Below are 16,455 nucleotides of genomic sequence, written 5' to 3' on the forward strand. Positions count from 1 at the left end.
TGCTATTGACTTGTGTAGAGAAATAAAAAAATTGTCAATTTTTATACAGTCACACATGGAATCTTATGATGTGTTACAGTATATTTTTACAAATTACCTTCTTGCTATGTTTCCCTATGTTTCTATTGCAATGTGAATATTTCTCGCCCTTCTTGTCACATGGAGTGTGCTTTTTCCAAATTAAAAATGGTAAGGAACTATTTAAGATCAACAATGATACAAGAAAGGTTAACAAATTTGAGTCTCCATAGTTTTGAAAAAGATTGTTTCCAGTTTCAATATTTCTGAATTTGTCAATGATTTTTCAATAAGTAAATCAAGAAGAATAAACATTATTTAGTTATTTACTATGAAATTACTGTATTCTTCTTCTTCGTCATATGATTTATATGTATAAACATAATACTTTTGTATGTATAACCTTTACTTCATTGTTCCTTTTCTAATTAATTTTTAATTTATACTTTTTATTAGTTATGATTATGTAAATTTTGTTGTCAATAATTCTAATTAAATTACTTTTGTTATCAATTATCATTATATGAATAAAAGTACAACAAAATATATAAATATTTTTGAGGGGGGATGCAAAATTGCGAATGGCACCCAGGCGCAACCCAGGCCCTGTTGGTAAGATTTTTATCATGGCTCAAGGAGAACATCATAACTAATAATTCAGAGGAATTCAACAAATGATTAAACAGGAATGATTACAAAGTAGAAATATTCTAGTAATGTTTACTAACATTATGGTAGACCAAGCTATTAATATTAAAAGAAAAATTATTGGAGAATAAGAGTGCTACAAACTAATAAGATATTATTGAATAACACCCTTGTATATCTATCTCATCATATTAGAATCATGTTATTTTAAGTTTGAAGAGCTACAATAATCCATGGTAATGAGATCCCCATGCTAAAGCCATAAAAAACAAATTATATTTATAATGGGAAAGTAGTTTATTGGATTGGCCTTCCATACTTGCAAATGCAAGCTTTTGCATTATTGCTGTGAAGCAGCATAGCTTTCTACAACTTTTCATGTTTTTTTTTACCTTTGAGACATTCCTCAATTTATACATCAACTTAACATAATGTACTCATGTGACAGGATTTCTCCATTATTACTAATCTTAGCATGAGGAACCTGTTAGAGCTCATTATTGCAGATCTGTTCATGGAGAACTTTGAAGGGACAGTCATCTGGCCAGCAACATTAAGACCTTCCATATGGATCTGTTTTATGGATTCTGTTTATATTTTGGGAACATGAGTGGAAAGAATTTCTTAAATTAAGTTTAAGCTTAATGCAAATTAAGTTTAAGACTGATGCAAATAATAGCTTCCCTTTCTTGGACATCCTAGTGACTAAAGCAAAAGACAGGCTAATTATGCAGGTTTACAAGAAGCCAACATGTAAACTATGTATCTAATCACCTGCAAAAAATTAAAATAGGTATTATCAAAACTTTAACTAGCAGAAGTTTGAAAATTTGTAATAATGAGAAAAAAAAAAAAAAAACCAAGGAAATCAACGAGACCATGGAAAATATTCAAACATAAACAATAACACAATATATATTATATGAAAGGGATTTAAAAAAGATCTGCATTCACCCAGAAGTAGTTGTGACAGAAGGTTGAAACAAACACCATACATTACACTTTTTCTACATAGACAAAATGACATATTTTTGCCATCTCTCAATCCACTTCTGCATGCTTTTGTAGAAGTCCTCTGGCTGTCCTTCAAACCATGACTCAGCAGCAGAAATTGCCTCATCATCAGCAGCAAAGTGTTTTCCATGAAGAAAGGATTTGAAGGTAGGAAAGAGAAAGAAATCCAATGGTGCAAGATTAGGGGAATAAGCAGAATGCAATAATTCAAACCCACATCTGTGGGCACACCTCACTGCAGCATGCAAAGAATGTGTAGGGGCATTATCGTGGAGCAGGCATACACCTTTTGACAGCTTTCTCCATCTTTTTTCTTTTATAGCAGAATGTAACTTTATGAGAAGGCTGGAATAATACTTTGCCATCACAATACAGCCCTTTTGAAGGTAATCTGTTAGTATTACACCATGCTGATCCATAAAAAACTAACAGCATCACCTTCCAGCACTTGCATTTCCTTTTCGGTGGGGGGTGGTGATTCAGTATGCTTCCATTGTTTTGACATTTGTTTAGTTTCAGGATCATAGTGATGGATCCAAGTTTCATCCATGGTGACTAGCTGTGAAAAAAATCCCCTCTTGCTTTACCTGGCAAACCAACAACATTTCATGTGCACATTGTGCCCTTTTCTGTAGTATCGGGATCATAGTGATGGATCCAAGTTTCATCCATGGTGACTAGCTGTGAAAAAAATCCCCTCTTGCTTTACCTGGCAAACCAACAACATTTCATGTGCACATTGTGCCCTTTTCTGTAGTATCGGGATCATAGTGATGGATCCAAGTTTCATCCATGGTGACTAGCTGTGAAAAAAAACCCTCTTAGTTTACCTGGCAAACCAACAACATTTCGTGTGCACATTGTGCCCTTTTCTTCTTCTGAGGGGTCAGAAGCCTAAGAATCCATCTAGCAGACACTTTATTCATATGCAACTGTTGATGGATGATGTTCTCCACAGACCCTACACTATTCTGGTGCTCTGCAGCTAGTTCTTTGGTGCTAATATGACAATCTTCCAGGATTAATGCCTCAATTTTTGCAACACTCTCCTCTGTCACAGCAGTTGGGTGTCCTAGGATCATCATCATCATGCACCAAGATATATTTGAATTCTACATTTGATTTGTTTATGCCAACGTGCAACAACACTGTAACCTGGACAGCCTTCTCCATAAGCAGAAACCATTTTTTAAAGGACTATTTTGGAAAAATAGGAGCTGAATCAATGGTCTGTATTCCAATTTATCCACTGTGACACTTCACTTCATACAAAATTTTTTGAACCTCCCCTTCGTAGAAGAGTGGTAATGATTCCACACATAAAAGGCATTGGCAAAAAATCAAAAAAGAATCTGTAAAACAGATGGTCTACAGGTGATCTTTAAGCCAATTAATAAGATGGGGAGTTTGTTTAGAGAAGCAACACCTGATTATAATAGATGACACATGGTATACATAGACAAGATGGGGAGAAGATCTGAAACGTGCATAGCTCAACACAATAAATAAGTGGCTAAAGGGAACATCAAAGGATCTGAATTGACAGAGCATGTACTGGGGTGCACTCGGGTATATAGTGGTAGGAAATTTTCAGTAATGGGGGAAGAGACTTTGAAAATAAGAAAAATAAAAGAAGCCTTTTTGCATCAAGAAATTTAGTCGGGTTGCTTTAAACAAAAATAAGGAGACAAACACAGAGCAACTGTGGAATGGACTTTTCAACAATAAAATTAAGTAGGGAATTAATGGAGCATGGGGGAGGGTTAGAGAAAAATAAGCTGCAAGAATGCTAGACATTGAATTAAGGACATCTCTTATAACATGACATCAGCAGTTTGAGAAATGCAAATTCGTAATCCTCATTCTTATCATTGTGTACATGAACAAGAACCAGGTAAAAGGTTTCGATTAGTTTATTTCTTTCATGCTGATCACCAGGTGTTATCACCTTTTCATCTGTGAAAAAGTGCTTCCCCTTGAAGGAGGTCCATCATAGTAAAGATGGAAACTGGGGATTAAGATTAGGTAAATATTTATAATGAGAAAGAAATTTGTTGGATTGTGCTTCCACACTTCCAAATCTGTGAACTCTTGCATTATCATTGTGCAGCAGCGTACATTTCCACAACTTTCCATGTTTTTTTTTTTTTATTTGAGAGCATACCTCAATTCATACATCAACTCAACATAATGTACTCCTGTAATAAGATTTCCTCATTCCTACTAATGCATTAATAAGAACTGCAAAAAAATCATCGTTATTAGTTTGCTACTAATCACTGCAACTAAAATAAAGGGAAGGGGGCCAAAGGATACTAACCATTTCCACCCAACCATCCCTTGAAATGACTAAGGAAGTTGTGCATCTGCCTAACAGAGCTTTAAACAGTTTCAGACAACACTGTCTACTCTACTTCTGCTTTCCTGTCAACATTTTGAGCAGGTTCACCATTCAGAAAACTTATGAATCTCAAAAAAGTTGGTTAAAATGGTGAAAATACTACCAATTCTTAAAGACTCATTAATAATGTTGCACTATCATTCACTTATCCACCATTGCCAACAATTCAAACTTATGACAGGCAACTCAAAATGAACATCTCCTTTCAATAAAAAACATGCCACACATATTAAGCATCATTTAACTTAAAAACATAACTTACTTTATCTTTATGCAAATCATCTTGATTACTAAGAAGGTGTAAATCTTCATCAAATCCTTTTGACTGCCATCTTTTAATTAGTTGAGATAAATCTCTACATAAAATAGTTCTAGCTATTAAAATAGTACAATATTTATACAATAAATTTTTCTTAATCTACGAAATCAAATTATGTCTTTTTTACTTAACTAATTATGGAACTTGATTACGTAGTAACTAAGAAAGATTTCAAAAGCTATGGATTAAGTGGAGTGCAAATGTGGAATGAGACCTGAGTTGCCATACTTTTTTTTAATTTGTTTTAAAGAATTTTTGTAATACAAGACTGAACTTCATTCTGAGATGATGCTTTACATAAATTGTTCTTAAAACAAATTCTTGCGAGGCAACCCCCAAGGCAGAATGCACTGGTCCCAAAGGAACTAGTTGTTGTAGGTGACTCTATTGTCAGGGAAACGAGGAACATATTGTGCAAAAAGCATAGATGGAAAAGGACCAGGATATGTCTACCAGGGGCAAAGGTTGATGACGTTGTAGGGTAGATATCCTTTAAGGGCACAAAGGGTGATATTGTTGTACGTGTTGGCTCTTAATATCATTAGTGCCAACACGTAGCAACAGGAGACTGGCAGAATTACTTAACAAGTACAAGACAATGCTGAAAAAAAGCCGTGAGTTCAGGCTGAATTTGAAAGTATCTGCAATTCTGCCCAGACACGATAGGAGGAAGTATATGATGAGAGCCTTGTCGATCAATTCGGCCCTGGAGAGATTGTGCTCAAGGGGTAGAATTTTTCTCAGCCTGGTCTGTGCTTGTCAACAGGAGAAACTGCTTCTACAGGGATGGGATACACTTAAATAAAAAGGGTGCAATAATATTTGCTGATGCAATCAAGTCAGAGTTAGGTGGGTCGGAAAACTGATAGCTTTGGGGGGGATACACGGAATAATAGATTAACAGTAGCCACTGGCAGAGGTAAAAGTGATTCTTGCACTGCTTCTATTGAAATGCAATTGAGCAGCAGCCTGGAAAGCAAGGCAATGGGAATTTCCAGGACTGCTGGGAGCCATAGTGGAACAAGTAAATACGTGGGCTGTGTTAGGATAACTAAGAGTAGAAACAGGTGCATGTATACTTGCATGTACACCAGTGCTAGGAGTATAGTTAATAAATTCGATGAGCTTGTAGTGCTAGTCAAGACATCAAAGGCAGATATTGTTGGGATATCAGAGACATGGTGTCACACAGACATAAGCAGTACAGAACTGGAATTTGGGGAGAACATTGTGTACAGAAAGAATAGACAGGACAGGAAGGGAAGAGGGGTTATGCTGTTAGTTAAGAAACACAAATCTAAGGAAGTGCAACCAATTGATGTTGGTGGGCAATGCAATGTTGAGTCTGTTTGGTGTGACATAAGAACTGGGAAGGAAAAATGAGAGTAGGTGTGTGTGTATTATAGGCCTAATGAATCTGATCAGTATAATGAGCAATTGTGCAGAAAAATAGAGTGGGCCAGTAAATTAGAGTGTCTTATTAATGGGGGATTTTAATTTCCCGGATATTGAATGGAATTTGTGGGTTGCTCACTCACACACTAGCAAGGATTTTGTGGATTTATTGGATGATTGTTTTCTACAGCAGCATGTTCGGGAGGCAACTAGAGGGTTGTTGTTGTTATTTGGTTTTTAGGAGCATTAGCAACTAAGGCCATATTGCTCCTGGGATATGCGGTGGTCATTCCCTGACATTTCTGCATCCTCCATATTTGGTGGCTCATGGGCTAGAACCCCAGTCTAATCAAGAAGCATATGCTACGCACTGCTGCTCCTGCCCACCTGGCTACGGAGGTGCCCTTCAACTAGAGGGAGTAATACTCTTAATCTGATTATCAGTAATGATTCATGCATTAAGAATCTGCAGATAAAGGAACCACTAAGTGCCAGTGATCAGTGTGCTGAAGTGGCATATACTCAAAGAGGTAACTACCATAAAGGGAAAAGGGAAGGGATTTTGCTTTCGTAAAGGTGACTACGGTGGTCTGAGACAGTATTTAAATTCTATATGGTGGAACCAACAGCAAATTCAAAATGGGAAGCATTTAAAGAATTAATCTTGGAAGCTACTAGGCTTTTCATACCAACAAAGAAATATTATTCAAGATTTAGGCCTAAATGGATGTCAGTGAACTAATTACACATGTGACAGAGAAGAAAAATGCACGGGATGCATATAAATTAACATGTGACACAGAAGCCTATTATAGATATAAACTGGTCTGTAAATAAGTTACAAAGGAGGTTAGGCAGGCGAAGGCAGATTACGAGAAATCCTTGGCAAAGGATGCAAAGAAAAACAGCAAAGAGTTCTTTACTTATGTAAACTCTAGAAGGAAGGGGATGAATCAGATTGGTCCACTTGATATCAATGATTCAACTATTGATGATCCTGCTCGGGTAGCTAACAAACTAAATGAATATTTTGCATCGACATTCACATATGAAGAATTATTCAGGGAGGGGAATGCCAGAGGTGTATTCAACTCTGGCAGTAAGCTAGATAATCTTGTAATAACTGAGAGTAAAATGGAGGAGAAATTGTTGAAGATAAAGACAAGAAAGGCACCTGGGGTGGATGGAATCAATCCAGTTATATTAAAGGAGGCGGCAAAGGAAGTAAGCAAACCCTTAGCCATAATTATGAGAGCTTCCCTGGACTCAGGAGAGATACCCATGGACTGGAGATGTGCAAATGTGACCCCAATCCACAAAAGGAAGATCAAAGGGAGACACGGGTAATTACAGACCTGTTAGTTTAACTTCTGTTCTAGGGAAATTAATGGAGGCACTGGTTAAAGAAGCATTGCAGGATCATCTAGACAAGACTTCAGTTATAGCTCGGACACAGCATGGGCTTGTTAAGGGGAAGTCTTGTCTGACTAATTTGATTGGATACTATGATGTAGTCACAAAGGAACTGGATGCAAAGAATTACTTTGATATCATATATTTGGATCTTAGAAAAGCCTTTGATACTGTTGTAGATGGAAGGCTGCTGCACAAATTAGAGCAGTGTGGCATTGGAGGCAAATTGCTGCTATGGATAAAGGGATGGTTGAGGGGAGAAGACAGAGAGTGGTAATCAATGGACACTGCTCTTCGTGGACTAATGTTATTAGTGGAGTCCCTCAGGGTTCAGTGTTGGGTCCATTGTTGTTTTCTCTACTTATAAATGATATTGATGATGGTTTATCAGGCTTAATGTGCAAGTTTGCAGCGATATAAAGGTTGGCAGGGTTGTTAATGACACTTATGACAGTACACTGCTGCAACAGGATCTAGAAAAGTTGAGCAGATGGGCTGAGAGGTGGCAAATGAAGTTTAACATTGACAAATGTAAAGTACTACATATGGGAAACAGTAATACCAGAGTAACGTATCCACTCTGTGGTACCACACTGAAAGTGGTAGAGAATGAAAAGGACCTGGGGGTAAATGTGCAGGCAGATATGAAGTTTTCTGAGGCAGTACAGACAGTTTGCAAGAGTAGCTCATTGTGTCTTGTCAATGATATACAGGAATTTTTCTAGCAGGAATAAGGAGGTGATTATCCCCTTGTATAAAGCAATGGTCAGACCACACCTTGATTACTGTATACAGGTCTTTAGGCCTCATTTTAAGAAAGATGTAGAGCTGTTCGAACGAGTACAGAGAAGGGCAACAAGATTAGTGGATGGAACAAAGGGTTGCTCTTATGAAGAAAGGCTTTTAAGTTTTGCAAATTACAGTGTCTGGATCTAGGCACTTGTGAGGTGATCCGATTGAGGTGTATAAAGCCTTGAATGGTTTGAGCGTGTTCAATGCAGATGGGACTCTTCCTCTTGCTCAGGATAATCACCTGAGAGGGCATAAATTCAAACTGAGGAAAGACAGTTGTAGGATAGATGTGCAGAAGTTTGCCTTTAGCCACCGGGTGGTTGATTTCTGGAACAAACTTCCATCTGTCATTGTAGAAGTTGATAGCTTAAATAGATTCAAGGCAGAACTTGATAAACATTTGGAGCGAGTGGATGGGTGAAATAAGGGATTTTTTTTTATTTTTATTATTTGTCTGATGCTATATAAGCATGATTTCTTGCATCATGTGCCTTTGCTAATGCTAAAAAAGACTAAAATTTAAGCTTGGGATTAGTGTTAGCCATATGACACAAGGAAGCCTGAGGCTTTTTCTGCAACAGCCAAAAAAATAATAAATAATAATAAATAAATAAATAATGAAACAAAATAGCTATTTAATTCCCTCTTCATATAAATAGCTATCCATTCAAACTTTGAATTCCCTCAAGCGGTCAACCTCAACAATCCATGGAGGCAACTTATACCAGTAAATAACGACTGCTAGCTAAAAGAAAACTTCCTGCAATCCGGTTTAAAACTCTTTGTTTCCTTACATACTTCAAAATGTAAAAGAATTTTCACCAAGCCCTCTCACTGCGAATCTCTTCTGTAAAGCCTAAAACTTGGTTGTAGCACATTTTAAGATTTGAAAATTCTGATGATGTGGAAATACCTGCCTGCCTTATCTCTGCAGACAAATTCTGTTCTTATTAATAAGTTAGTCTTTCTTAAGCTCAACTTTGATTAAGGTAATTAATTTGATTCTATTAAATGCCACAGCAAATGGAGATGGTATCTGGCTGTTTGCCCTCTAAAGTGCCAGCTTCCACCTTGTGGATACTTTGGTCAGAATTCTTATTAGGTGTTTTCCTTCATCCTTTCTTCCAGATATATGGTGCACTCATAGAGTGCTGCTCATTCCCAAAAGCAAAACTGTCAATCAGAATGCTGTTCCAACCCAGGGTTGGGTCAGGTGAATCAAAGTCTTTCATCTTTTTCTATCTTCCCAAATCTTATCTTCTGTCATTCTCTCCCACTCATGTTAAGGACTATGCAAGCTAAAACTAGAAAAGAGAAAATTAGAAATATAGACATTAGAATGAACTTGGGAATAGAAAGTTTGAGGAAGAAGATGACTGCATCACGTTTACGATGGTTTGGATACATGAAGAGAATGAACTCGAAGAGAATACTAATAAGAATGTTTGAGATGAAAATGGGCAAGAAGAGGCCGAGAGGAAGACCCCGGAAAAGATGGAGAGATCAGATTAGGAAAGATGTGGAAACGAAGGGAATTGATCTTCATTTCCACTGCTTGGATTCTGCTGGTATCCTTTTTATTCATCCTCCATGTCTCAGCAGCATACGTCGAAATAGGGACCAAATAAGCACTATTTATCAGCTTTTTACAATTCACTGGAACTTCCCTAGCCCATAACAGGCTGTTAACGTTACAGAAGAAACTCTGACTAGCTGAAAATTTCCTTGATATTTCCATATCTAGGCTGCCATCCTTTGTTAATATGTTGCCTAGGTATTTAAAATTGTCCACCACTTCCAACAGTTCATTCCCTAATTTTATCTCTTTTACACTCACTTCTCCCCCTCTATCCATCACCATCTCTTTGCTTTTTTGGCTACTTATCTTTAGACCATACTCACTGACTACACTTTCCCAACGTGTTAGTTTCTCTTGAAGTTTTTCCTCCTTGTTTGCCCAGAGGACAACATCATCTGCAAACACAGATGTTTATAAATCCTTCGAAATTCTTTTGGATATCCATTAAGCCAAGCAAATCAGCTCTTATTAACTTCTCTTTAATGAAATGGTCTTTAATTTTTAAATTACAGTAATACTTCAGTTAACGAAGTAGATGTGTTCCAGAAGCTTCGTTATCAGAGGAGAAATATCATAGCAGGAATATGGATATGTTCCTACACTTAAAAAAGAGGTACATATCATTCAAAATAAATTTATTTGAAATGAAAATCACATATCACATTAAGAAATACAGTATAACAGAAAACTTTGTAGAAGTAAAACAGTAAACTCAAAATCTATTATGAAAAATAATATTGAACCACACTATTGCTCACTCGAAGGCTTCTTCAGTGCACCTATGGTTAACTGTCTTGCTTTTTTTCTTATGATCGCATCATCATCATTATCAGCCATTATCAATCCACTACAGGATGAAGGCCTCTCCAGCAACTTTCCAGTTCCTTCTGTTTTGTGCAATGGCCATCCATTTACTGCCCACAAACTCATGAATTTCATCTGTCCATCTCCGTCGTTGTCTTCCAAGTTTTCTTCTAGCTCCTCTTGGGTACCATTCTGTTATTCTCTTAGTCCATCTGTCATCATGATTTCGAGCTATGTGTCCTGCCGAAGACCATTTTATTCTTTAGTTTTGATAAGAATGTCCGTTACTTGAGTTTGCTGCCTAATCCATGTGTTTCTCTTTTTATCTAACAGTCTGATTCCCAATATAATTTGTTCCATTCTTTGCTATGTCATTCTCAGCTTCTCTTCCATTCTTTTGGTGAGTGCTCAAGTTTCACTTCCATAAGTCATGGTGGGTAGTATACATTGGTTCATTATTTTACATTTCAGGCAAATTGGGATGATCGCATAGCATCTCGCTATAACAATTTAAAGCATTTAAAATGGATCACTTTGCTGCTGTGCAGCTTCGTCCAAAATCGGGATCATTTTCTGATAAGACATCTAAGATGTGAGTCACTTCATTTAAACAATTAGACAAGATCTCTATTGTTAACATCCTCTCTGAATAGGGAACCTCCATCATTTTCTGAACTGTTTACTTGTTACTCTATTGACTCTTAAAGTTCCTTGTTCATTAGTGTCTCACCATAACTATTCAATAAATTCTGAATGTCAGCTACATTGACTTCTTCAAAGCCTACTGCCTGTGCTATTTGAACATCTTCTGTGCTAACTGCAGGAATTTCACATTGTATTCCATCACATTCTTTAACAACATTGGGCCAAACACCATTAAGACACTGATCTGTCACTTCATCCCAAGTCCCTTTGATATCATTGATTGCTTTCATATATTGTAAATTTTACAGAAGGCTTTGATTGATTGTTGTTGACCATCTTTAGCCTCAAGCAATTAACTAAAAGTGAGTCTCAGATATAAAGGCTGATATAACACCCTGGTCCATTGGCTATAGCAGAGAAGTTGTGTTTGGGGGGGAAAACATCACTTTTACAGGAATACATGTTTAACATAAGCCAAGGTTTCAAGGATGGCCTGGAGCATTGGCCAGTATTGGGTTCAAAATTATTTCATTTGCAATAACATTGGATAGCAGGACAAAAACAGTTGAAAAACCAATTGGTAAACAAGTCCATTGTTAACCCAGGCCTTTCAATTCAATTTCCATATTACTGGCAAATTAGGTTTGGGCAATCCCTTCATAGCTCAAGACCTTTCAGAATGGTAAACAAGCATTGGTTTTACCTTCATATCCCCTGATGCATTTGCACTCATCAGCAGTGTTAAGCAGCATTTGGCTGATTTAAACCCGGAAATTCTTTTCTCATCCTGGAAGATGAAAGTTCTAGAAGGCACTTCCAGAATAGCCCACTTTCATCCACATAGAATACCAAATTTGGCAGGTATCTTCCTTGTTCCACTACAGCTTGCAGTTGTGCAGGAAATTCCTAGACATCAGCACTTTCCCATCGATCCAACACTATGAATTCTTGCATGTTTTTTGAATTTCTCAAACCATCCATGAGAAGCCACCAAAGTATTGGTGGTTTCTTCAGCTTCCTGGGCCATATGACACCGTTTCATATCATCTACCCAAACATTTAACATTTTTCCAAGTTCTCTATAATTCTACTACATGTGCATGTTAATTTAGACACAGTAAGGTCACTACAATTTTGCAGAGAATCCTTAACTTTATCAGTTTTATTGAAAATTGTTTTTAAAGTTGAGTGCCAACCCCAATAATTGTGCTACATGGCTTTTCTTTTCTTTTCACCAGCTTCAACCCTCCTCATAATCTGCATTTTAGTTTCTAAACATATTGCTTTATGTTTTCTTGACATACTAGGCAACTTAATATTTTATTATTTTATAAAAAAGATTAAAATAACTATGAATATATACACCGATAAGACAAAACATTATGACCACCAACCTAGTATTACGTTGGTCCTCCACGTGCAGCCAAAACAGCTTGTACCCACCGAGGCATGGACACTACAAGATTTCTAAATGTGTCTTGTGGTATCTGGTACCAACACGTAACCAACAGATCCTTTAACTCCTGTAAGGTCCGTGATTGAGACTCAGCAGATCGGAGTTGCTGTTCCAACACAACCCACAGATGCTCAATGGGATTGATGTCTGGGGAATTTAGAGGCCAGGGCAATACCTGGAAGTCTTCCTCATGTCCCATGAACCACTCTCGAACAATATGGGCGGTGTGGCATGGCACATTATCCCGCTGAAAGACGGCACCGCCAGAGGGGAAGACCGTTGCCATGAAAGGGTGTACCTGGTCAGCAACGATGTTTAGGTAGGTGGTAGCCATCAGAGTGCTGGCACATGGATGAATGGACCCAGGGTATCTCAGCAGAACATCACCCAAAGCATGACACCACCGCCACCAACTTGTTTTTGTCTCACGGTGCATCCAGACGCCATCACTTCCCCAGGTAAACAATGCACACGTACCCAGCCATCCACATGGTGCAACAGGAAAAGTGATTCATAGGAACGGACGACCTTCTTCCAATCACTCAAGGTCTAGTTTCGATGCTCACGTGCCCATTGTAGGTGCTGTCGCCGATGAACCGTGGTTAGCATGGCCACTCAGAGCAGCCTGCACTATATAGCCCCATTTTCAGCAGAGTTCGATGTACTGTGTATTGTGACACATTACTCCCATCACCAGCATTCCAATTACTGGCTAGTTTTGCCACAGTCGCCCTTCTGTTGCCAAATCCCATCCAGGAGAGCCTTCGCTCATCTTGAGCATCGATGAGCCGTGGTCGTCCAACATCTTGCCAGCAGTTCGTGGGTTCCCCCTCCTTGGACCACTTTCAGTAGGTACTAACCACTGCTGACCATGAGACTCCACCAGCCATGCCATTTCGGATATGCTCTAACCCAGACGTCTGGCCATTACAATTTGGCCTTTGTTAAACATGCTTTAGTCCGCTGCCTTTCCCATCAGAAGAACTAGAGTAACACTGATTAACGGAGCTCGGTATCAGATGTTTTTTATACAGTGACCCGACCCGTGCACACGTCACAGTTCACCTGCAGTTGCTTCGATTTGCATAAGGACTCGCTGGTCATAATGTTTTGGCTCATAGGTGTACCTACAATGCACACAGTATCAACTATCGACCATTAACTATCACTCAATGTAGAGAAAGTTTATGTTAAAAAATCACCACTACAAACTTGTGCATGAGCTGTGGCATATTATTTGCCAACTTCTTTATAAAGGAGCTTTGTTCATGGAGGATTTGTTAACTGAGATATTATTCTATTATTAATAATGTTCTGCTAATCCCCAAAGTGGAGACCAAATTCTCAGGGGTCATCTTGGACTCGAAATTCTCATTTCAGTTTCATTTAAAAATGTTATACAATAAAATTGTATAACATTGTCATACCTCCAGTTATATTGAAGGAGGCAGAGAGGGAAGTAACCAAACCCTTAGCCATAATTATGAGAGCATCCCTAGATTCAGGGGAGGTCCCCATGGACTGGAGATGTGCAAATGTATCCCCAATTCACAAAGGGGGTTCAAAGGGTGACGCAAATAATTATAGACCTGTTAGTTTAACTTCTGTTCCGGGAAAAATAATGGAGTTACTGGTTAAAGAAGTGATGCAGGATCACCTAGACAAGACTGCAGTAATAGTTCACACACAGCATGGGTTTGTTAATGGGGAAGTCTTCTCTGACCAATTTCATTCAATACTACAATGTGGTCACAAAGGAACTGGATGCAAAAAATAATTTTGATTATCATATACTTGGATTTCACTAAAGCTTTTCATACTGTTGCACATGGAAGACTACTGTACAAATTGGAGCAGTATGGCATTATGAGCAAGTTGCTGCAATACATAGTAGGATGGTTGAGTGAGAGATAGCAGAGAGTGGTAATAAATGGACACTGCTCTTCGTGAACAAATGTTATTAGTGGAGTTCCCCAGGGTTCGGTGTTGGGCCCATTGTTTTTTTGCATATTTATCAATGATATTGATGAAAGTATATCAGGTTTAATGTCCAAGTTTGCAGATGATACAAAGGTTGGCAGGGTTGTTAACGACAGTAATGACAGTATGTTACTTCAACTGGATCTAGATAAGTTGGGAAAATGGGCTGAGAAGTGGCAACTGGAGTTTAATATTAACAAATGCAAAGTACTGCATATGGGTAGCAATAACCAAAAAGAAATGTACCAACTGGGTGGTACTACACTCAGGAAAGTGGAAGGTGAAAAAGACCTGGGGGTAATTGTGCAGCCAAATATGAAGTTCTTTGAGCAGTGCAGATGGACTGCCAGAGCAGGTCATGGAGTTTTGTCAATGATATATAGGAATTTTGCTAGCAGAGACAAGGAGGTGATTATACCTCTGTATAAGGCAATGTTTAGGATACCCCTTGAGTGTGTACAGGTCTGGAGGTCTCATTTTAGGAAGGATGTAGGGTTGATTGAACGAGTACAGAGAAGGGCAACAAGATTGGTTTCTTACCAAAAGAGGCTTAAATTCTGCAAGTTGCAGCATCTAAAGACTAGGCACCTGCAAGGTTATCTGATTGAGGTGTACAAGACATTGAATGGTTTGAGCAGGTTCAATGCTGATGGGATACTTCTGCTTGCTCCGATTAAGAATCTGAGGGGGAATAGATTCAAATTGAGGAAAGACAGTTGTAGAATAGATGTGTGAGACAAACATTTAGAGTGACTGGATGGATGAAATGGGTTTTTTTTTTTTTTTTTTTTTTTTTGGCTGATGCTCTATAAGCTTCCTTTCTCGCATCATACACCTCAAATAATGCTAATGCTAAATCTTAAGAATTTTTGGCATAGTTAGTCTGATACTTTCCTTTGTTTTCTCCCACTCTTTATGCCTCCATAATTTGGTCAGTTACATACCTATCATCCATGAAATCATTATTTAATTTAGAATACTGGGTAGTCAAATGGATAAGCAAAAAAGTTGGCTACCAATTTTCTTTCTCAAGATCAATAATTTTTAGTAATCTGCACCTTCCTTCTTTAATTCATAGAACTTCTGTTTACAAATTAAGGTGCTTGTCAATAGTTTCAGATGCTGTGCATCAGCATCTAAAGCTATTGTGCACCAAGTCTAAAGGTAATAAAATATAAAGATATAGGAAATACGTAAAAATTTAAAATAACATATCTAGTTAATATATTATAAACAAATATATGGCATAAAATATTTATAACATATTAAACATTAAAGTAATCTAAATAAAACTATATAGATTAATAAATTATGAAAACCTTAATACATCTGACACATTGTCATCTGATAAAATCTGCCTGAGTGTATAATAAGGCTCAGACAGATGGGTAAAGCTTAAATGTCGTTCATTACTATAAGACACACATTCTACTAAAATATAATGAATAGTTAAAATTATGTTACAATATCTACACACAGGACAATCATCAGCAAATACAAATGCATCAGGTGAGAATATCCTATGCATAGCTGAGCAAGAACTACTTCCTTCAGGCAAACCCTGCACTGACTAGAATGCCAATGCATTATTACAGGCTTAATTTCATTTAGCTTGTTGGTAGGGCATCCATTCCAAGATTCTTTCCAATGTACGCATAATTTTTTGTGGATTAGTTGCTTGCAGTCTGTATACGGGACTGACCAGCAGATGCGACTTTGTGGCGTTGTTAATTTTGCTGCTGAATCTGGCAAATCATTGCCTCTGATACCAACATGGCTAGGGATCCAGCAAAAATGAATATCAAAGTGTAATTCTGAGAGGGAGTGTAATATTTGCTGCTCCCAATAATACTGGGTGAGTGCTTCTCACATTGGATAAGGCATGTAATAAGTTTAGTGATCAGGTGAGATCACTAACATGCACCTTTGGTACTGGTGGGATTTTATATGATCCAAGGCCAGTTCTATTGCATGTAGCTCTGCAATGTATA

At 37.7% G+C, this 16,455-nt stretch overlaps 1 protein-coding gene across 1 annotated transcript in view; it reads right to left on the reverse strand.

Annotated features, from left to right (window-relative positions):
• The window catches only part of LOC150074912 (IQ calmodulin-binding motif-containing protein 1-like), a 199,182-nt gene that overhangs the window by 65,893 nt on the left and 116,834 nt on the right, over positions 1-16,455 (reverse strand). The window contains exon 6 of the mRNA XM_090389381.1: positions 4,344-4,437. Within this exon, the coding sequence (XP_090245507.1) occupies positions 4,344-4,437 (94 nt within the window). The remainder of the gene's footprint in view (positions 1-4,343; positions 4,438-16,455) is intronic.

Source organism: Mastigoproctus giganteus, unplaced genomic scaffold, assembly GCF_048544385.1.
Source record: "Mastigoproctus giganteus isolate SK-2022 unplaced genomic scaffold, ASM4854438v1 scaffold_15, whole genome shotgun sequence".
NCBI classification, from domain to species: domain Eukaryota; kingdom Metazoa; phylum Arthropoda; class Arachnida; order Uropygi; family Thelyphonidae; genus Mastigoproctus; species Mastigoproctus giganteus.